Source organism: Carassius auratus, chromosome 25 (assembly GCF_003368295.1).
Source record: "Carassius auratus strain Wakin chromosome 25, ASM336829v1, whole genome shotgun sequence".
Classification (NCBI taxonomy): domain Eukaryota; kingdom Metazoa; phylum Chordata; class Actinopteri; order Cypriniformes; family Cyprinidae; genus Carassius; species Carassius auratus.
Window position 1 is genome coordinate 13,447,652 of NC_039267.1, and position 22,321 is coordinate 13,469,972.

At 36.8% G+C, this 22,321-nt stretch overlaps 3 protein-coding genes and 1 pseudogene across 5 annotated transcripts in view; 2 read left to right on the forward strand and 2 right to left on the reverse strand.

Moving 5' to 3' along the window:
- cib2 (calcium and integrin binding family member 2) overlaps positions 1-8,692 on the reverse strand; it is a 30,642-nt gene extending 21,950 nt beyond the window's left edge. The window contains exon 1 of one of the 2 annotated variants that reach the window (XM_026202765.1): positions 8,414-8,692. Coding sequence is in view for 1 of the 2 variants with exons in the window: in XM_026202763.1 (XP_026058548.1) it covers positions 2,821-2,871 (51 nt within the window). In the remaining variant the exon portion in view is untranslated. Of the gene's footprint in view, positions 1-2,820; positions 3,169-8,413 lie in introns of those variants that run through there. The other variant, XM_026202763.1, reaches the window with a different exon arrangement.
- lrrc61 (leucine rich repeat containing 61) lies at positions 3,808-8,419 on the forward strand. The gene is made up of 9 exons (XM_026202762.1): positions 3,808-4,156; positions 5,202-5,297; positions 5,376-5,522; positions 6,214-6,274; positions 6,357-6,442; positions 6,529-6,594; positions 6,703-6,771; positions 7,330-7,455; positions 7,578-8,419. The coding sequence occupies exons 1-9, from the start codon at positions 4,129-4,131 to the stop codon at positions 7,682-7,684; spliced, it is 786 nt and encodes a 261-aa protein (XP_026058547.1). The 5' UTR covers positions 3,808-4,128; the 3' UTR covers positions 7,685-8,419.
- Positions 8,693-9,003: 311 nt separating the features above from the next.
- LOC113043410 (isocitrate dehydrogenase [NAD] subunit alpha, mitochondrial-like) lies at positions 9,004-15,600 on the forward strand. Of its 2 annotated transcripts, XM_026202766.1 has the most exons (12): positions 9,022-9,124; positions 9,525-9,584; positions 10,900-10,956; positions 11,381-11,464; positions 11,652-11,766; positions 11,843-12,030; positions 13,965-14,098; positions 14,253-14,355; positions 14,697-14,761; positions 14,852-14,936; positions 15,030-15,182; positions 15,269-15,600. In XM_026202766.1, the coding sequence occupies exons 1-12, from the start codon at positions 9,098-9,100 to the stop codon at positions 15,350-15,352; spliced, it is 1,155 nt and encodes a 384-aa protein (XP_026058551.1). In that variant the 5' UTR covers positions 9,022-9,097; the 3' UTR covers positions 15,353-15,600. The 2 variants fall into 2 exon arrangements, with proteins under 2 accessions (XP_026058552.1, XP_026058551.1); XM_026202767.1 differs by lacking the exon at positions 9,525-9,584 and having other exon boundaries at positions 9,004-9,124.
- A 493-nt stretch (positions 15,601-16,093) lies between these two features.
- Positions 16,094-21,704, reverse strand: LOC113043409 (long-chain-fatty-acid--CoA ligase ACSBG1-like; annotated as a pseudogene).
- Between the last annotated feature and the right edge of the window lie 617 nt (positions 21,705-22,321).

Sequence of the window (22,321 nt, forward strand, 5' to 3'; positions counted from 1 at the left end):
GACCTTAGCCGAAAGATTTATTAGCTAATGATTAAGCTCTCTTTTATGATGTTTACCCAAACACCAGCCAGCTTTATGCAAAAAAAATAAAAAATCTATCCCCCAAATCAGCAGAGCAGCTCGTAAGACAGTCCTGTGATTTATGTGCATTAACCTTTGAGTACTGTTAATTGCTCATTAATTTGAATTATAGAGGCTTGAATCTGTGAGATGTGAGGTAAGGCCACAGCTGCAAGTTATTAACACAGAGGATAGACGACCTGGAGTTAAATTATTACCAGAAACGTAAGCCCACATATCTAATAATGACATTACATACTCGCAGAAAGAAATGGCTTCTTCGTAACTTCTTATAATCACGTCATAAAGAAGTGGGAAAATATGAAGGTACGAGAGCAGCTGGCATTTCCTAAAATCATTCTCACTGATTCCTTGTATTGTTACAAATCAAACGTATTAAATAGTCCTGCACTCTACAAATTTTTATATATGTAAAAATGAATAATTGAAACAATTTAGCTCGTCATGGTCAGATAAAAGACATCCAGTAATATTTTATGATTTAATTTTTAGTAGTGATGAAAAGAAACCATATTGTGATGATTGAATCTTTAGGCTCACGGTAACAGAAATATTTTTTTCTTGAGCTGTGAATGTGAATTTGTAGTCTGTATTGAAAGAGATGTAATAAAAAGGCAGTACAGGAAAATAACGGCACAAAACATCCTTGTATTAGAGTTGTTTTGGAGGGCTGCATGCAAAAAGAAACATAGTCTGATTCACAAACAAATGACTCTTTTGAACCAGTTCTTTTCTAGTGAATCAAAAACATACAATGTGCCCAGTGTAGTCTGATTTACAAACAAATGACACAATTAAATTAAAGCAGACATTTTTTATTAAACCGGAAAAATACAACAGTGCCAATGTAGTTTGATTCAGGAACAATTTACACTTTTGAGCTAAATCAGAATCAGCGAATCAGAAACATGCAACGCAACCAGTGTATTTTGATTCCTGAACAAACGACTCGCATGAACCAGTTCTTTTTAATAAATAATAAAAAATATATCGAGAATGACAAGCGTATTCCAATTCATGAATGAACAACTCTAATAAACTGCTTATTTTTTTCAGTAACGAAAAACTATAGCTAGAGCATGACCAGCGCAACCAATTTCTAAAATTAACAACTATTATGAACAGGCTCATTTAATGATTACTTCACAAAAAGACAAGTCTCAATCATTTTGAAACATTGTCTGTATAATTACAGAAGTTGAGAGAACGTATTATACATGCTAGAAAAACCGACATAACTCAAACATACCTAAATTACCAAAACTGATTTAAATTGGAATCGAGCTGATTCTGCAAAAGTTCTCCTTTTGTGTCTTACATTAAAGACACACAGATTTAGAAACAAGAAGAATTGATGACAAAATCCAAAGTTTTGCATGAAATATACATTAAGACACAGAATACTTTTTTATGGCAAACAAAATGTGTCTCAAACCAGGTATTTTCTAGGATTAGCCACTACATTTTCTACAGTATTCTCCCTCAATTGTCTGATTCTGTTTTACAGCACCATGAATGACTTGATAAGCCTTGGCTGCCGTAAGGAATGAGTCTATCAGCCAAATGGCCAAGCTCCACTGATCCAGGCAGTACAACCCAGTGATTAAAGAGCACAAGGAGCGGAGGCCATTGTTGCTAACGCACTTTGTTGACTGGCAAGTGGGAAACTCAGATGCCTACTATTCAAATTTCCTTAATATCTGACTCAATTAATCAGTTACATAACATAGATGGATGGATGGATGGATGGATGGATGGATGGATGGATGGATAGATAGATAGATAGAAAAACTGACCATAAAGCTTTGGCAGCAGAAACGATCAGAAAGTGACCAATCACTGACTAATCATAATGGGGTCTCTGTGTATCTTATTAATATTTAAGTCTCTCTGAGTCCTTCTAGACTTCCAGACTGAGATGATGTTTCATGAAAGCATGACAGACTGCTGTTATGGAAGACAAAAGCAAGAACTTCTCACATGTTCACGCACGAGGAGGATAAAGAACAATATGATCAGATGTCCTCAGATATGCCTCAATGCTCAGACCTTAGGTTTCACACAAAGAACAAAAATAATGCATGACAAAACACAGAAATCCTGATCATAAATAAAAGTGCCATACGTCCGTGTGGTTACTGCCGGTTTTAGGAACACCATGAAGATTTGAATCCAGACATTTGAAATAGTCAAAAAAGAGTTTAAAAGCTCAGAGATCAATATGAATCTATGTCAAACTAATTTTCTTACAAAATCCTACAAACCTTCCACTGGAAAGGACAATAAACTCTCACATGCTGCAGACAATAAACTAAGAACAAGATGAAGCCTCATAAAAAATCATACAGAACATCTCTGGGAATTTTTTATTGATCCAAAATAAGCTTAATTGTTCTTGCTTATATATATATATATATACATATATATATATATATATATATATATATATATATATATATATATATATATATATATATATATATATAGTTTAAGCCGTTTTTAAGTAGCCTACATACATTTTAAGTAGTTTTCTTTAACAATGCACATTAAAATTAACAAAATAAACATTTATATAATTTACCTTGACTATGAAAGAAATAAAGAAAGAAAGAAAGAAAGAAAGAAAGAAAGAAAGAAAGAAAGAAAGAAAGAAAGAAAGATCTTTTCATTCTTTAACCCAAAACTTGATTTTCTTGCTGCTTAATTTTCGTCTGGAAGCTGAAAACTAGAGTATCTTACCTGATAGGCGTCTAGCTGTTCATCAGTAAATATCGTTTGCTTATTACCCATCTTAGTCGAGTGATTTTCCTCTCGTGCAGATGCATCACATTGATCTTATCTGTTCTAGGCATTTATGTCCACGGTTTTGCCAGCCGAGAAAATTGGGAGGCAGCATGAAATTTCAGTCCATCCTGAAGTAGCTTATAGCTGTTGGTGGTAAAGGCGACACTCTCCATAAATACTTTAACAGCTCAAGAAACGTTAGACTTGTTCGACTCGCGGAGTGTACTGTCCGGTCGCTGTTCGCTCTCACACGGACTGAAGTGTCAATGAAAACGATTCTAGAACCGACTGACACGTCACTCCAGCAGGAGGCAGCACTGAACACACACAACACTGGATTTACATACAAATAGCCTATCTAAATTACATTCATACTGAGAAGAAAAAAACTTTTTATCTAGTAATAACATCCGTAACATTATTATTTAAATGATCAGTTACTAACTAAACATTTTAAAACAACTAAAAATAGAACTTAATTAGCCTGTAGGAAATGATATAAGACTGTAAGACTAAAAAAAGCTAATCACACGGCTATTTCTATAACCATAATCGCAATCTAAAAAACGTTGTTGTTTTTTCACTCTAAAGAGCAATATAAAGAACATTTAATATCATTTGTAAGAGAGAGAGAGAGATTCTTGCCTATTTTTTGTTTCTGTTTACTATACTGTATTAACTATAATTATATTGATAATTAGCCTACAAAAAAAATTATAAACATTATAAAGATGGATCATGATGCTAATAACACAAAACTTGTATTTTTAACATCAAGTCACTCTTGGCTCAAAACAAATAATAATATTTCACTTTTGAGCGAATTTTAGTTAACTGTATCTACAAAAGTTCTAAGTTCTGCATTCCTGTCCCTGTTTCCATGACAATATCCTAGTAACCGCGTCACGCACACAGAGACACTGAAAGGGCAACTTCCGGCTGGGCTGTACTTTAAATAATTAATGTATCCAGGCGTTAATTAAACCAAGAGAACGCTTGAAATTATTAATAATAATAATAATAATAATAATAAAAGTAATATTAATAATAATAATAAAACATCGGAGCAGTGAAACAGCCGGGGGTTAATAATGCCGCATTAAAACCATGAGTAGTATCTAGGGCAGACGCTACAGTAAGGCTAGCCGCAGAGCTAACAGTCACACCGGCTCAGATCTGCCCTGTACATGCCCCTCAGCGTTTATCAACAAAACCTCCAGCCCATGCTGTAATCTGCGAATGACTGCGGATATCTGAGCGACAATGGACTCGAAGAGAGAAAAGGACAACGGTGAGTTAATGAATAAAGCAGTGTTTTGACGCTAGCGCCTGCTCGCAGAGGTAGCTGTCCACACGCTGTGGTGCTGATGCACTAATATACTTCTCCGAGGAAAACCACATGCATTTTTGTTTTGAAGGATATTTATTTTGTTTGGGAGCCTTATAAGTGTAGTCTTGCATTAGTATATGGGTAAAACAGCGTGGCATCTCCTATACCCCCGTTTACTTCGGCTCATTAAACACATGCTTTGGTTCCGCTGATTAAACCAACTGTTGGTTTGAAACAACTTTTAGTGTTATTATCTCCATAATCTCAGCTATTTCAATTCAGTTGTGTGGACTGTGCGTGATGGCACCTAAAATAATCAAATTACTATCCAAAGTAATTATCATCATCATTTCAGATTTATTTCAACTAACAAAAATGTTTAACCAGTTTTTCTTTTATTTAACAAAAATAACCAGTTAGTGAGAATATACTAATAATATCACTTGTATATTGTCACATAGTTTGACAAAATGTTTGTCTGAGGTTACCTAAATCTGACAAATAATTAAAAAAGTATACAATGTTTAATATCACTATTTAGAACTGTTTTTAATTTAAAAAATAGATTTTTTTTTGCATTGATAATAATCAGTAATAATATAATTGTCTGTATTTAAAAAAAATAAAATAACAAAATGGTATGCTTCTACATTTAAAATCTGCCTTAATTAGTTGATTTACTTAGTTAATTAGTTCACTTATTTACTTTATTAAAGGGGGGGGGGGGGGGAAGAGAATAAACTACAAATTATGGAAGGACACAAAGATGCTGTTATATATAAAGTTATAAAAAATGCTTGAGAAAAAATAACAATTGCTGGGCATTAAATTAAATCTAGAGGAGATCTGCAGCTGTAATCCGGTTTTTGAGAGTTCACACATAAAGCGAGATTAAAACTGTAATCAGTTTTGGAATCATGGAGAGCCACATTTGTAATCTCCACTCAGTTGCATGAAGTATAATGCTGCATAAAGTATGATCACACTTATTCTCCTCATATTCCAGAAACAGAATGTGCAAAGATCACCAATGTGCTTCTGAAGTCCCGCACCGGGGAGTTCGATTTGGAGTCCATTATGTTTCTTAAGCTTAGGAAATTAGGTAAGATGATACTGATTTTATTGTCTGCAGAATACATTCTTGAAATCCACAAAAACAACCTTGCATGTGTTTTTGCAGGAATTTATGATCTTGGATGTATAGGAGAGTGTATAAACCTGGAGAGGCTGGACCTCTCTGGAAATAACATCACAAATCTGGGGCCTCTTTCACCTTTACGAAGACTTCTTGTTCTTAATTTGTCAGCCAACAGAATCTCTAATTTAGGTAATAGTTATTTCAATCTTAATTTAATAGTTCTTCTAACAAAAAAGAAAATTAGCTGAAAATTTCCTCACCATCAGGCCATTCAAGTTTGTTTCTTCAAAGCATAGACATTCAGCACTGCATCACTTGCTCACCCGATTGCTCTGCTGTGAATGGGTGCCGTCAGAATGAGAGTCCAAACAGCTGATAAAAGCTGATTGATTGTATACAAATCCATTATTAAGGCATTTTAATTGCTTCTAGCCAGAATATCTATGCACAATAATGCTTTCTCCAATGAAAAAGTAAATTTCCTGTTATCCTCTAACATCAAAATCTACAAACATAATTGTTTAGAACTGCTGTTTTTCACAGGAGGAAGCAATATTACGGATAGTGGAGAAAGGTTTAAAGTAACATCTTCATGGATTTGTTTCTTACAAACATGCAGCTTTTCTCTTCACAAGATATCATCTGATTAACTGGTGTGGATTCCTTGTGATGTTTTTATCAGCTGTTTGGACTCTCATTCTGACTGCACCCATTCACTGCATAGGAACCACTGGCGAGCAAGTGATGTACAGATGCATTTCTGTTCCAATTGAAATCTTGATATCATTAACTATTCCTTTAATCTGATTATGTATCTAAAAAATAATAATAATCTGTGATATTATATCTGACTTTCGGAGTTAAACCTGTTTCTTCTCAGAACCTCTTTCCAGCTGTGAAGGTTTACAGAGTTTGAATGTTGCTGGCAATGTGATACCGAGGTAAGCAGCCTTTTTAGCTACTCATATTGATCTGCTTTCCTATCCACCTTTCTGAGTCACACATGATGCATTGCACCTACAGTGTTGATAATCTTCATGCACTGAAGTCTTTAAAGAAGCTGGAGAGCATCAGACTGAAGGACAACACGTATAATTACTCCAATCCAGGTTAGTGGTTTTCTGGGGGTCTTTGTTTAAATGTTTTTGGAGCTCTAAATCTGGTCCTCAATTCTTACTTATTTATTTTGCGACAGTCTGCAAGAATTCATCATATCGGACTCTTATTCTTGACATTTTCCCAAACATGAAAGTGTTGGATGGTGAGTTTTTAATAGAAATTTACTAAACACATTTCACATGCGGTTGTGCATTAAATTGTATACTCAGTCTAGCAAGTTATCAAATTCTCTTTTAACGTATCATTTCAGGAGAGAGGGTGGTGGGACGTGGAAGTGACTTATACCAACTATGCAAAGATATTGATGATACTATTAAAGGTATTTGCTGGAATTTTAATCCTGTCGTTTAATAGATTTTAAGAGAAAAATTCAACGCACTTGTGTATTATTTTATGTCATGCAAGTTTGTGTATATTGTATGATAATATCACGCTGGAATGCTAAAACAACTGTAATGATATAAAAATCTAATCAAATGTTTGATTAATTAGTGCATGTTAACTTTGAAAGCCCTAAAATACACTTCCAACTGTACTAACAGTTCAGGGTTAGTAAAATAAAAGTAATTATTATTATTATTATTTAATTATTTAATTTTCAGCAAAAAATATGCATTATGTTGATCAAAAGTGACAGTAAATAATATTTTATTTCAAATAAATGCAGTTGTTTTAAACTAATTATTCATGAATAAATCCTGATAGTGTATATTTTATATTATATATATATATATATATATAATATATATAATATAATGTTTAAAAGTACTTTTAATATTAAGTAATATATTTTATTAACAACATTATTTAATTGCTTTTTAATATGGTTTTCTCTGTTTGTTTGATAATTTATTATGTATTATTTATTTATTTGTAGCAGGCATGTATAAAAATGGCCAGCTGCCTGAGATGCCAGACACCAAACCTTGGGTGGATGATGGTTTTTGGGAGATAAAGAGATCCAACAATGCCATAGTTGATGAAGCCTATAAACAATTCAGTGGTATGGACTTAAATCATCTTCATTCATTAAACCAACCCACTTTCTAACCCATTTTTTTAACACATCAGCTGTCACATTTCCAAAGCCCTAATTTAACATGTTTTTGGTGCTCATCTCAACAGATGTTCTTCATGAATGCAGGCTGCTGAACAGTCGAGCAGCCCACGTGATCTCACAAAACGAACGGACCATCAGCCTCAAGAACCAACCAAAGCAGTATGCCGTTTAAATCTGGGAAACTCTCGATCTCATTACGTTTCCATAAGACTGCTCATGTTTTTTCCCACAGCTTTTTCTATGTGTTTTTAAAAGTCCATAAGCTTGATGCATCACCGGTGCCAGAAATCCTAAATGCTCCGTGTTGCCTGCAGTGTGAGGGTTTCGTTTGAGTTCTTTCTGAGCTTCCACCGTTTAGAGAGACCAATAATGTATTTACCCCTAAATCCAGTTTGATCACAGTCTCAGGATGTTCTCAATCAAGACAATTCCTCTTTGCACTCCTAAAACAATGCTGTATTTAACGTTATGCTTTAAATTATGCTTCAAATGCTGCTATTTGTATATTTTGCAATGGTGAAGCACTTGTATTGTTTCTCTACCACTTCTGAAGCTTTCCCATGTTGCTCTTCTAGTTTACAATTTTTAGTGAATGCTTTTTTGCCTTTTCATTGTATGACTAATGTGGATGATTTTTTAATCGTTTGTTTCGTACTATATTGATTCTTTTTATCTGCTCAAGCAGCTTTTTGTTTGAGAATACATCTAAATTGTATGATATATGATCAGCTTTGCATCTTTGTATTTACATTTTGTTGGATAAAGTACATTCATTGAATGCAGTATTTCACAAGTAAGGTATAAAATATTGTTCTGAACACATTCAAGAAAAACAGCTCTACTCTGGTCTTTACATTAATTGGTCTAGTCAATACAGGCAACAAATGTAAAACTTACCCACCTCGTGAATTATTTGCCTTCCTAAAATTCAACTTCTAAAACAAAAATGATTTCGTTTTGAACCAAAGCGTGGTGAATCACGTTGCAAAAGCCTTTTTTTTTTTTTTTTTTTTGTATTTTCGTCGAAAATGTACTGTGGCATCCGGTGCATTAGGGGGAGTTCAGCGTTCAGAATGTCTTCACAGCCGAATGCAGAGAAGTGGGCTAGTAGTTGCCAAGTTGACGAAAACCCCCCTTTTGGGGGTCTTGCATGTTGATGAGAAAATCTCAGTTGTAGCTCGTTGGGAACATTTGTAAATTAATAACAAATTAATAAAAATACATAAAAAAACTACACCTGTATCTTCTAAACACTGAAATCTCATAAGATAAACGCACCTTAGTAGTGCTGGAGGTCTGTTATTTTATTTATTTCTTTATTTAGAAAAACATTGCAAAATTTTAAATAAATAAAAATATAGAATATTAATGGAAAAAATCGAATAAATGAATTAATCTATTTTAAATAAATACATAGTGAACATTTATATAAACATTTATAATTTTATTTATATAATTTTATAACGTAACGCATCGCATCCTCGCAGTGTAGTTACAATCTGGCAACCCTAGAGACTCATAGTAGGGGATGAGACACCGGAGAGCTGCATTCATTGAGTAATCGACAAAACACGATTAGCACAGGATGGCTGGAAACGCGTGGAGGTCAACGGTAAGAAATACATTATATGACAAACCTCAGATCAAAGCAATCTGTGCTGTGTTTTGTCAAATATAACAGTGTAGTCTGAATTCAAGTATATACTTCGCTTGCGCTGAAAACGTTGCGTTACAGCGGCCCTGTACTGCATGCCCTTCACACAGGCACTAACACGTTTAACAGCTCTCACTCAACTCATCTACTCGTCTTTCAATAAATATAAACGCATTTATGCGTATAAATCTCGTGAATGAATCACGCCTCAGGCAAACGCCACAGATGTTCAACCTCTGCAGTCATCCTCACCATCCACACATTATTGCGCGTAATAGCCCCAAATAGTGTACAAACTCAACCAGTTAGACAGTAAAGTCAGGATGTGAAATTTAAAACGACATTTTTGCTTTTTCAGCTCCTAAAACTTCTCGAGAGGTGCGGCGTGCGGATAAGTGACGCGAGCTCGTCCCCGGAAGTAAGACGCGCATCTCAGTTAGCTTTAACGCGTTAGCGCGCGGTGGATTAAAGTCATTAAAGAGGGCAAATCTGACATGGACATTAAAATAGGCAGGTTGAAATACAGTTTAGAAATTAATTGAGTAAAACCGATGATTTCAATGTGCAAGGAGAACTATTAACGCCAATTATCTAACCTATCTGGTGGATGAAGGTCACCTCGACATGCTGGCTTGAGGGATGTCAAGACTAAACTAGACCAGAGATTCAGTTTATGACTTTTATTATTTTCTGAATGTTCTTCTAGAAGAGGAAAAAAAAAAGCACGAATTTAAGTGGCAAGTCATGAGAAGATGCAGAAGAACCCTTTGTGTCCTTCAGATTGCTGTTGTACATATAATCTATGTGTTACAATGTAGTTTAGATTCATTTTACTAGTATTGGAGGGAGGAAATATAAAATAGTTGTAAATGATGGGGGATCTTAGTTCTACAAATCATAACATCAGCATGAATCATTTCCACAGATATACAGTGGTCCCAAATGTGCATCACATGAAATGTATGAATGTCATTGGGGAGAAAAAAAGAAATCTTAGATCTTTCCTCAAAACTAAATAATATATTTTAATATATTTTAATATTTCGTCTTCTATTGCAGCGACCCTTAGACATTTTAAGTGTCATTCTGAATGGAAATTAATAATAATAAAAATATGTTTTTGGCGCTAAAAAACAAAAGGTCATACCTTGCTTCACAGTTTTAAGGCACCAGTCTCTCGCAGTTCACACTGCTTTCTGACAACAAAAACAAAAAATTATTAATGTCCACATCAGATCTGCTGTCTTCTTTGAGTGGGTTGTTAAAAAAAAATCTCATTTGTGTGTGATCATTAGTGACCTGTTTTGCAGATTTGTGAAACTGCACCCCTTGTTTTACACCAGGGATTAGTCCTTACCTTTTTAATAACTCCCGTTTAATCACAACTAACTGGTTTGCATTGGTTTAATCTTTTAACTTCACGATAATCCCTGGTGTAATTCACCTTTACATGCTTGTGGCCTTAATTGCACTTTGCACATTGTGTTCAAAAACACTTAAGGTTTGCATGCAGAGTTAATGGGATCATGCTTAGTCTTTTAAGTCTGGCTCAGTCTAATTAACTGCTTTAGCTGCTGTGTGCGTGTTTGCAAAGAGCCACCGTGGCAGTCGCATCAAATGCAGCACGTGGTTAATTTGCTTGCTTCATAATAGATTTGGGCTTTGTGTTACAGGTAGTATCCGCTTAAATTTGTCATTGAGTGTTATTGATCTGTTTGAAATTGCTTTTGCAGGTGTCCCGTGTAATGGGAGCCATAAAGAGCCCACAGCCCAAAACCTTCTCCAGAGGCGTAAGTTCAACCAACACAGCATAAAAAACAAAAGATTTGAATGTTAAAAAATGTCTTTCTTTTCTTCAAACCCCATTTTTATAGTAGTTTCATGTGTTTAAGCCATACACTAAAAGGTCAGCTTTAGTTGCCTGAAAGGCAAGTACTTGGAAGAGCTTAATGCCCAGCCTTGGGTATAGTGCCACAGCCACAAAACAAGTCTTAAGCATTCATTTTACTGCCTACAGAAACTATGTAGTTGTTACAAGTTATTTCAGTCAAGATTGTTCACTTGAAGGCGTTGGTTTTTTGGCACTAGTAAAAGCAGAATGAGTCAGACCTATTAAATAAAAAAACAGCAAAACTACAAATGGATGCCTTTGTTGTCCTTGGCTATTCTGGAGATTCCAGATTCAGTCTCGTTTTCTGTGCTTTATTTTGACAGATTCAAACGGTAACGTTAATTCCTGGAGATGGAATCGGTCCAGAGATCTCCTCTGCAGTAATGAAGATATTTGAAGCAGCTAAGGTAAGTATCTGTTGTTTTACTCTTTGGGAATACATCGCAGGCTGCAAGTTCCAACAAGTGCATTATCCAGTTTTTTCAGTGTTTTTTTTTTTTTGCATGTGTCAGGCTTAAAATTGAGCTACTGTTATAGATTTAACCCTTTTGTGCACTATTTTAAATATTAGTTGTGACCTTTTTCCTCACCCAGGCCCCTATTCAATGGGAAGAGAGAAACGTCACCGCCATCAAAGGACCTGGAGGCAGGTGGATGATCCCTCCTGAGGCCAAAGAGTCGATGGACAAAAACAAAATTGGATTAAAAGGTGCATTTGCTGACTGTGTATCATATTAGGCAAGTTGTCAAATTATATATGAAATCTAAATGGAATTATATTTCAGGACCACTGAAAACCCCAATTGCTGCTGGACACCCGTCCATGAACCTGCTGCTAAGGAAGACCTTTGACCTGTATGCTAATGTGCGTCCTTGTGTGTCAATCGAGGGCTATAAGACGCCCTACACTGATGTGGATCTGGTCACCATCAGAGAAAACACGGAAGGAGAGTACAGTGGGATCGAACATGTGGTAAGTACGAGTGCTCACCTGTCTTTTAAACTATTTTCCCAGGAACCCAACCAAACCAGAACTAGTGGCTCTTAATATTTTGATTTCTACTCCGAGATCTGCATTTGTGGGAAAAAGTATGTGAACCCCTTGGATTTAATGGATTTCTTCATCAGTTGGTCATCAAATTTGATCTGACTTCATAAACAAGTCCTATTTTTTATTTTATTGGAGCGTTCATCATTAAAATTGAGTATAGCATTCTTAATGCCAAAGCATCTCAGTTTGTCTGACATCAGGATTTATGGGGTTCACATACTTTCTCCCGCAACTGCATTTAGATCTTTAGTTCCAGTGTAGCACAATAGGATGACATCTGACTTCTGGAGCCTTCACAAATGTAAAAGGTTGTGCAATTGTCATCTAATGCTGTCTTAACTAGTTTCTCATGCAGCGCTAGTGGGATTTCAATGGCACAGCTCATATTTCAGTGCTGTTTATTTTTTAGGTAGGTGCCACTCGGCCGCTGTAAATAAATTGTCTCTGGTCCCAGTCCATAGTGTGTCCAAGTGTCATGTGAAATGACCTTTGGGTCGTCACGTGCCATTCATACGATCTTCCCTTTGTCTGTTCACGTTATGAACTTGTACACTACAGTTCAAGATTTTGGGGTCTGTGAGATTTGTTTTTTTTTTTAGGGTGGGTTAATACTTTTATTTAGCAAGGATGCATGAAATTGATCAAAAGTGAGAGTAAAAACATGTAATATGAAGATTTATGTTTCAGATAATTTTTCACAAGAACCTAAGGGAGCACAACTCTTCAGAATTGACAAGAAATGTTTCCTGAGCAGCAAATCAACATATTTCAATGATTTCTGAAGGATCATGTGACACTGAAGACTGGAGTAATTGTGCTGGAAATTCGACATTGCATTACAGAAATGAAATATATATATTTTTTAAATATAACAGTTTTCACAGAATTACAGTTTTTACACCAGAAAAACACAAAAAATCACAATGACTCCAAACATTTGAACAATAGTGTGATTTTTAAACATCTTTTTACTTTCCTCAAATTTTCTGTAGATGTTCAAAGACCCCAGACCCCAGATTTTTAAGTGGTAATGTACATGATCTGGTTTTATACATGAAATATTAAAGCGATAGTCCACACAAAAATGTAATTTTGTCATTAATTTTCCCTCATGTTGTTCCAAACCCCTAAGATCTGACCCTCCATAGACAGCAACACAACTGACAGGTTCAGTTGGACTATAAGTCGCATTTATTTAGAACCAATAATCAAGAGAAAACATTACTGTCTCCTGCGCCCTCTGGCGGCTGTAGATGGTAATGTTTTCTCTTGGTTCATTTCTCTCGGTTCATGTCAAATTAATTTTGATAAATAAGTCGCACCTGACTATAAGTCGCTGGACCAGCCAAACTATGAAAAAAAAGTGCAACTTATAGTCAGGAAAATACGGTAACACAAATAATAAATTTATTCTTTTTTTTTACGCAGAAAATATTCTTGTAATTTCGTTAAAATGTCACATGGACTATTTTAACAATGTCCTCGGCCTTAAATGTGGTAGTAGTATTGCTGTCTATGCAACGTCAGAAAGCTCTCCGATTTCATCAAAAATATCTTAATTTGAGTTCCAAAGATGAACAAATGTCTTGCAGGTTTGGAACAACATGATGGTAAGTAATTAGTGACACATTTTTTTCATTTTTGGGTGAACTATTCCTTTAAGTTGCCTTCTAGATCTAGTCCACCATATGAAACTTGTTGTTCAAACTTCTTCAGTATGAGTTTGTACAAAAGTCACCACATCTCGCCCTTTTGTATGAGCTAACCTGGCCCGGTTTTTTGAAACCTAAACATGGTTTTGTCAAGATCTGTTTTTGTTTCAGTATTATATTTGTACTATTTTCCCTCTTAATCAGATCGTGGATGGAGTTGTGCAGAGTATTAAACTGATCACAGAAGATGCCAGCAGGCGCATCGCTGAGTATGCGTTCGAGTACGCCAGAAATAACCAAAGAGCCAGTGTCACGGCCGTTCACAAAGCCAACATCATGTGAGAGTCACAAATCACATAGTAGCTTTGTAGCAATGAAGAATTTCTGCATACGTTTTTACTGATGATAACAAATGTCTTGTTGGATCTTAAAATCCAATTACAAAAAAAAATTGTTATATATGAAGACGCTAAATTCAGTGATGTCTTCTAGGCGAATGTCTGACGGTCTGTTCCTAAGGAAGTGCAGAGAAGTTGCTGAGAATTTCAAGGACGTGAAGTTCACTGAGATGTATCTGGATACAGTCTGTCTCAATGTATGTTTACAAGAGAACTTCATTCCTTATTCAGCTGTGAAACATAATATTTTCATTTTTATTTTTTTACTTCTAATGTGAAATACGGAAAATACAGAAATCTTGTGCACTGCATTCACACATAGTGAATACAGTTTGGGCTTGGCTTTCCTGCATTTAAAAGTAAATGTGGTCCCCCTTTTCATGTAAATTAAATTTCATGATGATGATCAAGTTTGTAATAATTCTCCAACCGTTTTATAATTCATATGAGTTATTAGAAGACCTGCTCAATGTAGTGACCCAGAAATAATTTTACTTTCACAGTCTTTACATTACTTTGTATTGTGATAATCCTTTAGATGGTGCAAGATCCTTCTCAGTTTGATGTACTCGTGATGCCTAATCTTTATGGCGACATCTTGAGGTGAGTCTCTAAAAAGCATCATTTGATAAATATATTTGATATGATTATCTCCAAAGTGCAAGTCTCACCAGGCTTTGATTTGGGTTTCAGTGATCTGTGTGCCGGATTGATTGGGGGTCTTGGAGTCACTCCCAGTGGAAACATCGGAGCAAATGGTGTCGCCATATTTGAATCAGTATGTATTGGACTCTGATGCAATAGCTTCACAATGGAGTGATTGATCAAATAACATCATTCCATAAATGTTCCATTTTATTTAATGTGTTAGGTGCACGGAACTGCCCCCGACATCGCAGGCAAAGACCTGGCGAACCCCACCGCCCTTTTGCTGAGTGCCGTCATGATGCTGCGCCACATGGGACTTCATGGGCATGCTAAAAAGATTGAGACCGCCTGCTTCGACACCATACGGGAGAAGAAGGTAGGACCAGTCATTGAATACGAATTTACCTTCTACCATCAAGAGCTTGTTTTTTTTTTATGTCTGTTACCCATTCATTATTTCAGGTTCTGACCAAAGACCTCGGTGGAAACTCTAAGTGCTCAGAGTTCACAGCTGACATCTGCCAAAGAGTGCAGGACATGGATTGAGGCTTTTCTAATGTCTGTGTTTGCATCTGATGCCTAATGAACTGAGTCAAAAAAAAAAAAAAGGAAATTATTCTTTGTATCATTCTGATATCTTGCGCACAATTCAACTAAGTGTCTGCATTTTCATTTCTCCAGAACCGCAAAGCACTGTCTTAAATTCTTGTCCTTCAGTGACTGTATTTGTGAGCTGTTTTAATCTGTCAAAAAGGAACTACATAATCGAAGATAAACTGTATTTATTGACTGGACACTTTCTCTGGTTTGATGTATTTTGACAATTTGCCATTGTGTCATATGACAGGAATAATCTTGTCCAAATAGTAGCAGAGTAAATGCAAAAAGGGTATTTTGAATTATTTAGGGTTTTATATTAAGGTGTGGTAAAACTTATACAGAATATTTCACATTTTTATGCTTAAGCTTTTGCATCAGCTATGAACTTTGAATTATGTTAACAATAGTTCAAACAGTTCTTGTCCTTTGCTGTGTCAATTATGAAATGACTACTATCAAGACATGACTGTGGATTGAATATATGCATCTTTTTTTATGGGCAAAACAACCCATGTCTTTATTTTTACTGAGCACTATTAAACGATCATTATAAAACTGCATAAAATAATCCATAGACCAAGCACAAGTTTTATTTTTAAGATCTGCATACAAGAATATTACACACATCCAATTACATGGAAGACAATTAAACCGTATGTTCAATGATGGATATTTAAAAAAAATTAGGGCACTTGGTGTTTTTAGATTAAAAAAAAAAAAAAATCATTAAAAATCTAATTTCTAAAATATGATTGGCCAAAAAAGCAACAGTATCTTTAACAAGAGATACAGCCAGTCAGGAGGTTGTTTATTCCATAAAAACCCTATTTCACTGTGATACATCTGCAACACCACTGGGCGACGTGGTTTCATTGTAGGACCTGAAAAGTAACAATTATATTATCTTTTGGAAATAATGGTAGCACTTTATTTTACAGTCCTGTTCCTCATGTACATACTATGTACTTACTATAGTAATTACAATAACTAGGTACTAACCCTGAACCTACCCCCAACCCTACCCCATGCAGTTACCATGTATTAACAGAACTTTCTTAGATAAATACACTAAAAGTACATGTTAGTACACGTACTGTAAAATAAAATGCAACCGAAATAATTATTGTTCCAGTTTCAGTAGAAGTAAAGATCCATCAGAAAAAGTATTTTTTTTTGTCCCCATTGGATAAAAGTAACGTGTGCACCGCACTCACCTAGTTCTCCTCCAACAATTGAGAAATCTTTCCCTAATATAGTCCATTTTTGAATGCGCTGGGCATTTGAAGTTGCTTTTGAGTTGACCTGTACGATTCCCTCTTCAATGGAGTGGTACACTATCTTGTCCTTTCCTCCAATGATGTCTGACCCCTTTGTCGATTGGCTGCCATGCCGCTGGCAGAATTCCACAGCCTCCAAGCTAAGAATGTCAGTGGGTTCTGTAGTCTCTGGATTGATTGTGCTCTATCCAAGTAAAGGAATAACAGATTAACATAAATGGTTTTGGAGTGGTTGAAGCCAGAGCCTTTCTCAAGGCATAGTTTACCTTTAGCGTTAGCAGCATGGACAGAAATTTCCTCTTGTCTCCAGTCAGCATGGCATTGCTGATGATTGGCAACTCCTGTTTAACAGCATCCTCTATGTGAAGTGGGGGAATGTTCTCTCCTCCAGCCGTGATAAGCTCTGAATGAAAAGAGATTTAATGGAAATTCCATTTTAAGGTAATTTGAATCCAATTATATCAAAGCTAGTAAAAAAAAGTAAGATTCAGAATAGCATCCTTACCTTTTATTCTTCAAGTGATGTAAAGAAAGCCATCTTCATCTACCTTTCCCAAGTCTCCAGACCGGAGCCATCCATCTTCATCCAAAGCCTCCTTTGTTTTATCCTCAAGGTTGAGGAATCCCATGAAGACATTGCGGCCCCAGAAACACACCTCTCCAATGCCACCAGCATCTATGTTTATTAGTTTGTATTGGCAGCCTGGAACCACTTTACCACAGCTAAAGAGTTTTGGGAATTGTTACACAGAGAACTTGTTGATCATTGGCCTTCAGATTGAAGGTACTCAGCCTGTAAATTGAGTTAAGAAGTCTTGCCTTGAAAATCAGTACGCTTTCGGTCCAGACATAAAGTGGGGTCCTGAGCTTTCACTCATCCCATAGGCTTCATACAACCGAATGTTGAGGCCAAGGAAGAACTGAAGAGTTTCACTTCCAATAGGCTTAACAGAAATTTGAGAAGCCCATCTCAGCACGAAGCTTCTGCAAGACCAAACTATCTGCAAGAGTGAAGAGGAATGACTTCTCATCCCTAATTTAAAGAAAATTATTATAAAAACATAAAAAAAAAAAAAAACTTCAAATAACTTCAATGTAATGTGGACAGTTATATACTATAAAACAAATGATGTACTTGGTAAGCCTTTGATTAGCCTCCAGACTAACAGACATGGCCCATGTCACCAGTTTCCTTTTCATGTATCCACACCGTGAAATGCCTTCTTTGATATTTTCCATAATTTTTCCCAAACACGAGGAACACCCATGTGTGCTGTAGGGGTTACCTCTCGAAGAGTGTCTACTAAACTCGCCTAGAAGAAAACACATTTGATGTAAATACCAGAGCAATGTAGAGTAGAATCTGATCCTTTACAACATTTGACAGTGCTGTAGTAGTCTGGTCTCAAGTCTGAGTCCAAGATCATACACCCATGATCCTTTACATTATGACAACTTAGCCTATTTAATAACCTGTTGGATCTCCATTAGCCCACATAGCAGTGGCGAGGTGGCTATGGGTCTCCTGGGGTATTTGGTACCATTAGGTCAACAGGAGGTCCTTCACGTTCCATAAACTGAGGGGTGGTGATGATGATGTCATGTGTACCCGCTTTTCCAAGTCGAAACACAAATGTTGGACTGGGTGAATTTGGAGGCTTAGGCATTAACAGACATTTCTCATCATGTTCCTTGAACCACTCCTTGACAATTCTGGCAGTGTGCCATGGCACATTATACCTGGCAGGGAACACCAGTACCATGAATGGGTGCGCTTGGTCTGCAACAAAGTTCAGATACCACATAGATGTCAGGAATTTTGCTATTGGGATAATGGGGCCTAAAGTTCCCCAAGAAAACATTGCCTACAGCATAACTGGAACTGTGTCCATCCAATAGTGCATCCAGGTGGCATAGCCTCTGTTAATCAGAGTATCTGCACTTGGCTGTTGACGTGATGCACTGGGAATCTTGGTTGGGGAGGTTGATTGTAATGTACATAATCAACAAACTTCAGGTCTCTGACTTGATTTGGAGTTTATCTACTCAGGTCCCATCCTGGTGTCGACTACAACAATGTTATTTGATGATGACACCAGTTACAGCATTTAAAGCAGCGGTTCTAACTTCCAGTAGAGTGTGTAAGATCGGTAGGAAGTTTGTTACAAGGGCACGCATATTGGAGCTAAACTCTGCAGCAAAGTGGCCCTCAAGGAGCAGAACTGATTGACCTAAAACTAAACAAAAGTTCTGTTCTTAAACATTTACCTTTAGAGCATCTGGCTGAGCAAAGGAAACTTGCTCCCCACACTGGATCCCTGTCCAGAGATCATATATCTGGGCGGCAATATGGCTGAGAGGAAGGTAGCGGACAAGAGACTCTTGCCTGATTTCAGCTGGCTGCATATCTACAGTCCTGCTTGCATGGAGGGCTGTCCATGTGATCTACAAGAGTCCAGAATTGCAAACTGTCATTACATTGCTGCTATATTATGAATGTCATTTTCCATAGCAGCTTACGTTATCATGGCTTAACATCACTCCTTTCGGGAATGCGGTTGTCCCAGATGTGTAAATAAGTATACAGCACTGATTGGCTTTCTGACTACTGATGACTTTATCTAGTTCTTGATCAGAAACTTCCAGCCCTAGTCCCATGAACTCTTCCTACTGTTCAAAGAAAAACAGTTATGTTAACTTTTTGGGTAGCTTTGGCCTACATGCTAACTCAGAGTGATATAATTCAATATCAGACACTCACCGAATAGAAATTGGGCAACTTCTCCTTCAAAGATCCAGAATACTGTACTATGGCTTTCAAGTGTGGAAGCTTATCCTTTACCTAACAAGACAAACAGGAGTATTAATCAGCTTGTTCATTGAGTTTGAGGAGGCCCAGGTTGAGAAAATAAGGTAGACCAAATGTTACCTGTAAAATCTTATCCAGCTGCTTTTGATTTTCCACAACAATGACATTGGCTCTTGAGTCTTTAGCAACATAGAGGCAGGAATCTGGCGAGTTTGGGGTATAGATACCCGCCATTATACCCCTAGCACAAACAAAAATATAGATGTGAGAGCAATGATCCTGTTATGTGGAGGGGTTGGGATGAACTCAGATGCAAACAGGAAGTACCAAACACAGGATTTATTAATCACAAAAAGGGGAAAAACAAAACCCACGATGGGGAAAACAACGACTAGGGTAAAGACTAAATAACTAAACAGGACTGGGCTGACAAGATAAACAAGGACTCCAAACACTAACTACAAACAAACACTCACGGTAATACAAAGACTTCTTCAAGGATACAGAAACATGTAGGAACAGCCACGGAGTCTAACAGCCACGGAGTCGAACAGCCACGGAGTCGAACAGCCACGGAGTCGAACAGCCACGGAGTCATGGGATAGTTGACCCAGGATCATTTTTAGTAATCCTGTTCCATGTTTCACACTAAATACATTTCTGTGATATTTTTCAAGTCAGACTAACAGATCACTTGGAATAATGCAACTGTAGCTTGGCTTCATCCAGCATGTATAGTATAAACCAGGGGTCCTCAACTCTGGATCTTGAGATCAACTTCCCTGCAGAGATTAGCTACAACCTGGATTAAACCAACCTACCTGCATCTGTAGTAATCCTGAAGACTTTGATTAGCTTGTTCAGGTGTGCATGAAAAAGAAAATAGATCTTGAGATCCAAAGATGAGGATCCCTGGTGTAAACAATATGCTAGACATTTGACTATGCAAATCCAGCTGCACTTTGATTATGCAGTACAATTTAAATTGAAAAATTGTAAGTGTGGAATTTTAAAGATTAAAAAAAAGGGTATTTCTCACCCTGCAAAGACCGTTCCAATTGCAGCAATAAACCACCCTGCTGAATTGAATCCCAGGATGGCTACACTGTGGAACTGCTCCAGACCAAGCTAGGAGAATTTTCAAATATTATTGTATTATATCTAATCTATAAATTACATGAGAATGAGCTGTGCAAATTAAATTTGTAAAAAGAACGCACTATATATAAATTAGTCTTTAAAAACTGCACTAAAATCACCTTTAGAAAGCCTTTGGCAGCCATTCGACTGAGGTGATAATATTCAGAAAAGGTAACTTTTTCCCATTTGTTATCTCTTTTGCTTGCCAAAGCGGTCAATTTCCCGTACTTCTGAACTGAGTTAATAAACATCTGGTGCACAGTGATGGGCTTTTCTGGACAAAATTCATCCATTCTCAGCTGAACTGATCCGCTGGCCTCCGTAGTCCACAGACGTTGGGCAGGGGCCAATTCTGCACCTGCCAGAACCTCTCAAATGCTCTTTTTCTCTGCTGCATTGGATAAGAGATCATCACAGTTCGGTGATTAATACATTTGACGATGTGAACAACAGGATTAGAAATTCAGAATATAATCCTGATCTACAAAATCTGAATATGCTTAACAAAATATTAGTTACTCAACTTACACAATCCATCCCCAACATGATGCTGCAAAAGGTCTGTCATGTGGAACGGTCCGAGCAGAAACAGATTGCTGGTCTGTAAGATTAAGACCTTTGTACCAGATGCACAGAGACAATTCAAATGATATAAACATGACTGTGAATATCACTTGCATTCATGTAGAACAGTTTCCCTGTTACTCAAGAACCAGAAGTCTTCTTAGAGCAGCATTGTCACTACTCACATGAGCATCAGGGGGCTATCTGTTCAAGTAATGGAAGAATTGACCTAAGGTAGCAAAGAAGAAGTTATGGCAGGAAGTTAATTCTCTACCTTCTTTGTGGAAGCTTACCTCATGGTGGTTTGAGCAACTTTATAGTTCTGATTGGCTGACGAACTTTCTGAGGTGTGCAATTGTTTTCTGGGAAACGCACGTCGAACGTAGTTCCCAGCAGCTTTCCTGACCCCATTTCAGTTCCATATCACTTTGCATAGTCAAGCTGTAATAACGGACACTGACTCCGGGCCGTTGAATTATATTTAAAAAAAAATGCACACTCCGCTTCGCATCATGGCCGCATCACCACCTCGGGTGTGCATTATTTGTCTAATAATTCAATGGCCTGTTGTCAATTATTCCTTACTCAATGCACACAGATTGAAGTAGTTTACGTCTGTGGTACTTTTAATTGTGATGATTTTGGCTCACATTTAACAAAAACCCACTAAATCACTATCTCGACAGTCAGAATACTTCATAAGACCAATAAAAAAAATGTAAAAAAAGTGAATTGTTGGCCTTCTGGAAAGTAGGTTCATTTACTGTACATGTACTCAATACTTCATATGGAAGCCCAGGTTTCTTTGACAGTGGCCTTCAGCCCATCTGCATTTTTAGTTCTCTTGTTTCTCATTTTCCTCTTTACAAGGAAAATGAGAAAGGTCTGGTTCAGGTCTAGTGAGTTTGCTGGCCAGTCAAGCACACCAACACCATGGTCATTTAACCAACTTTTGGTGCTTTTGGCAGTGTGGGCAGGTGCCAAATCCTGCTGGAAAATGAAATCAGCATCTTAAAAAAGCTGGTCAGCAGAAGGAAGAATGAAGTGTTCCAAAATGTCTTGGTAAACGGGTGCAGTGACTTTGTTGTCAAAAAACATAATGGACATACGCCAGCAGATGACATT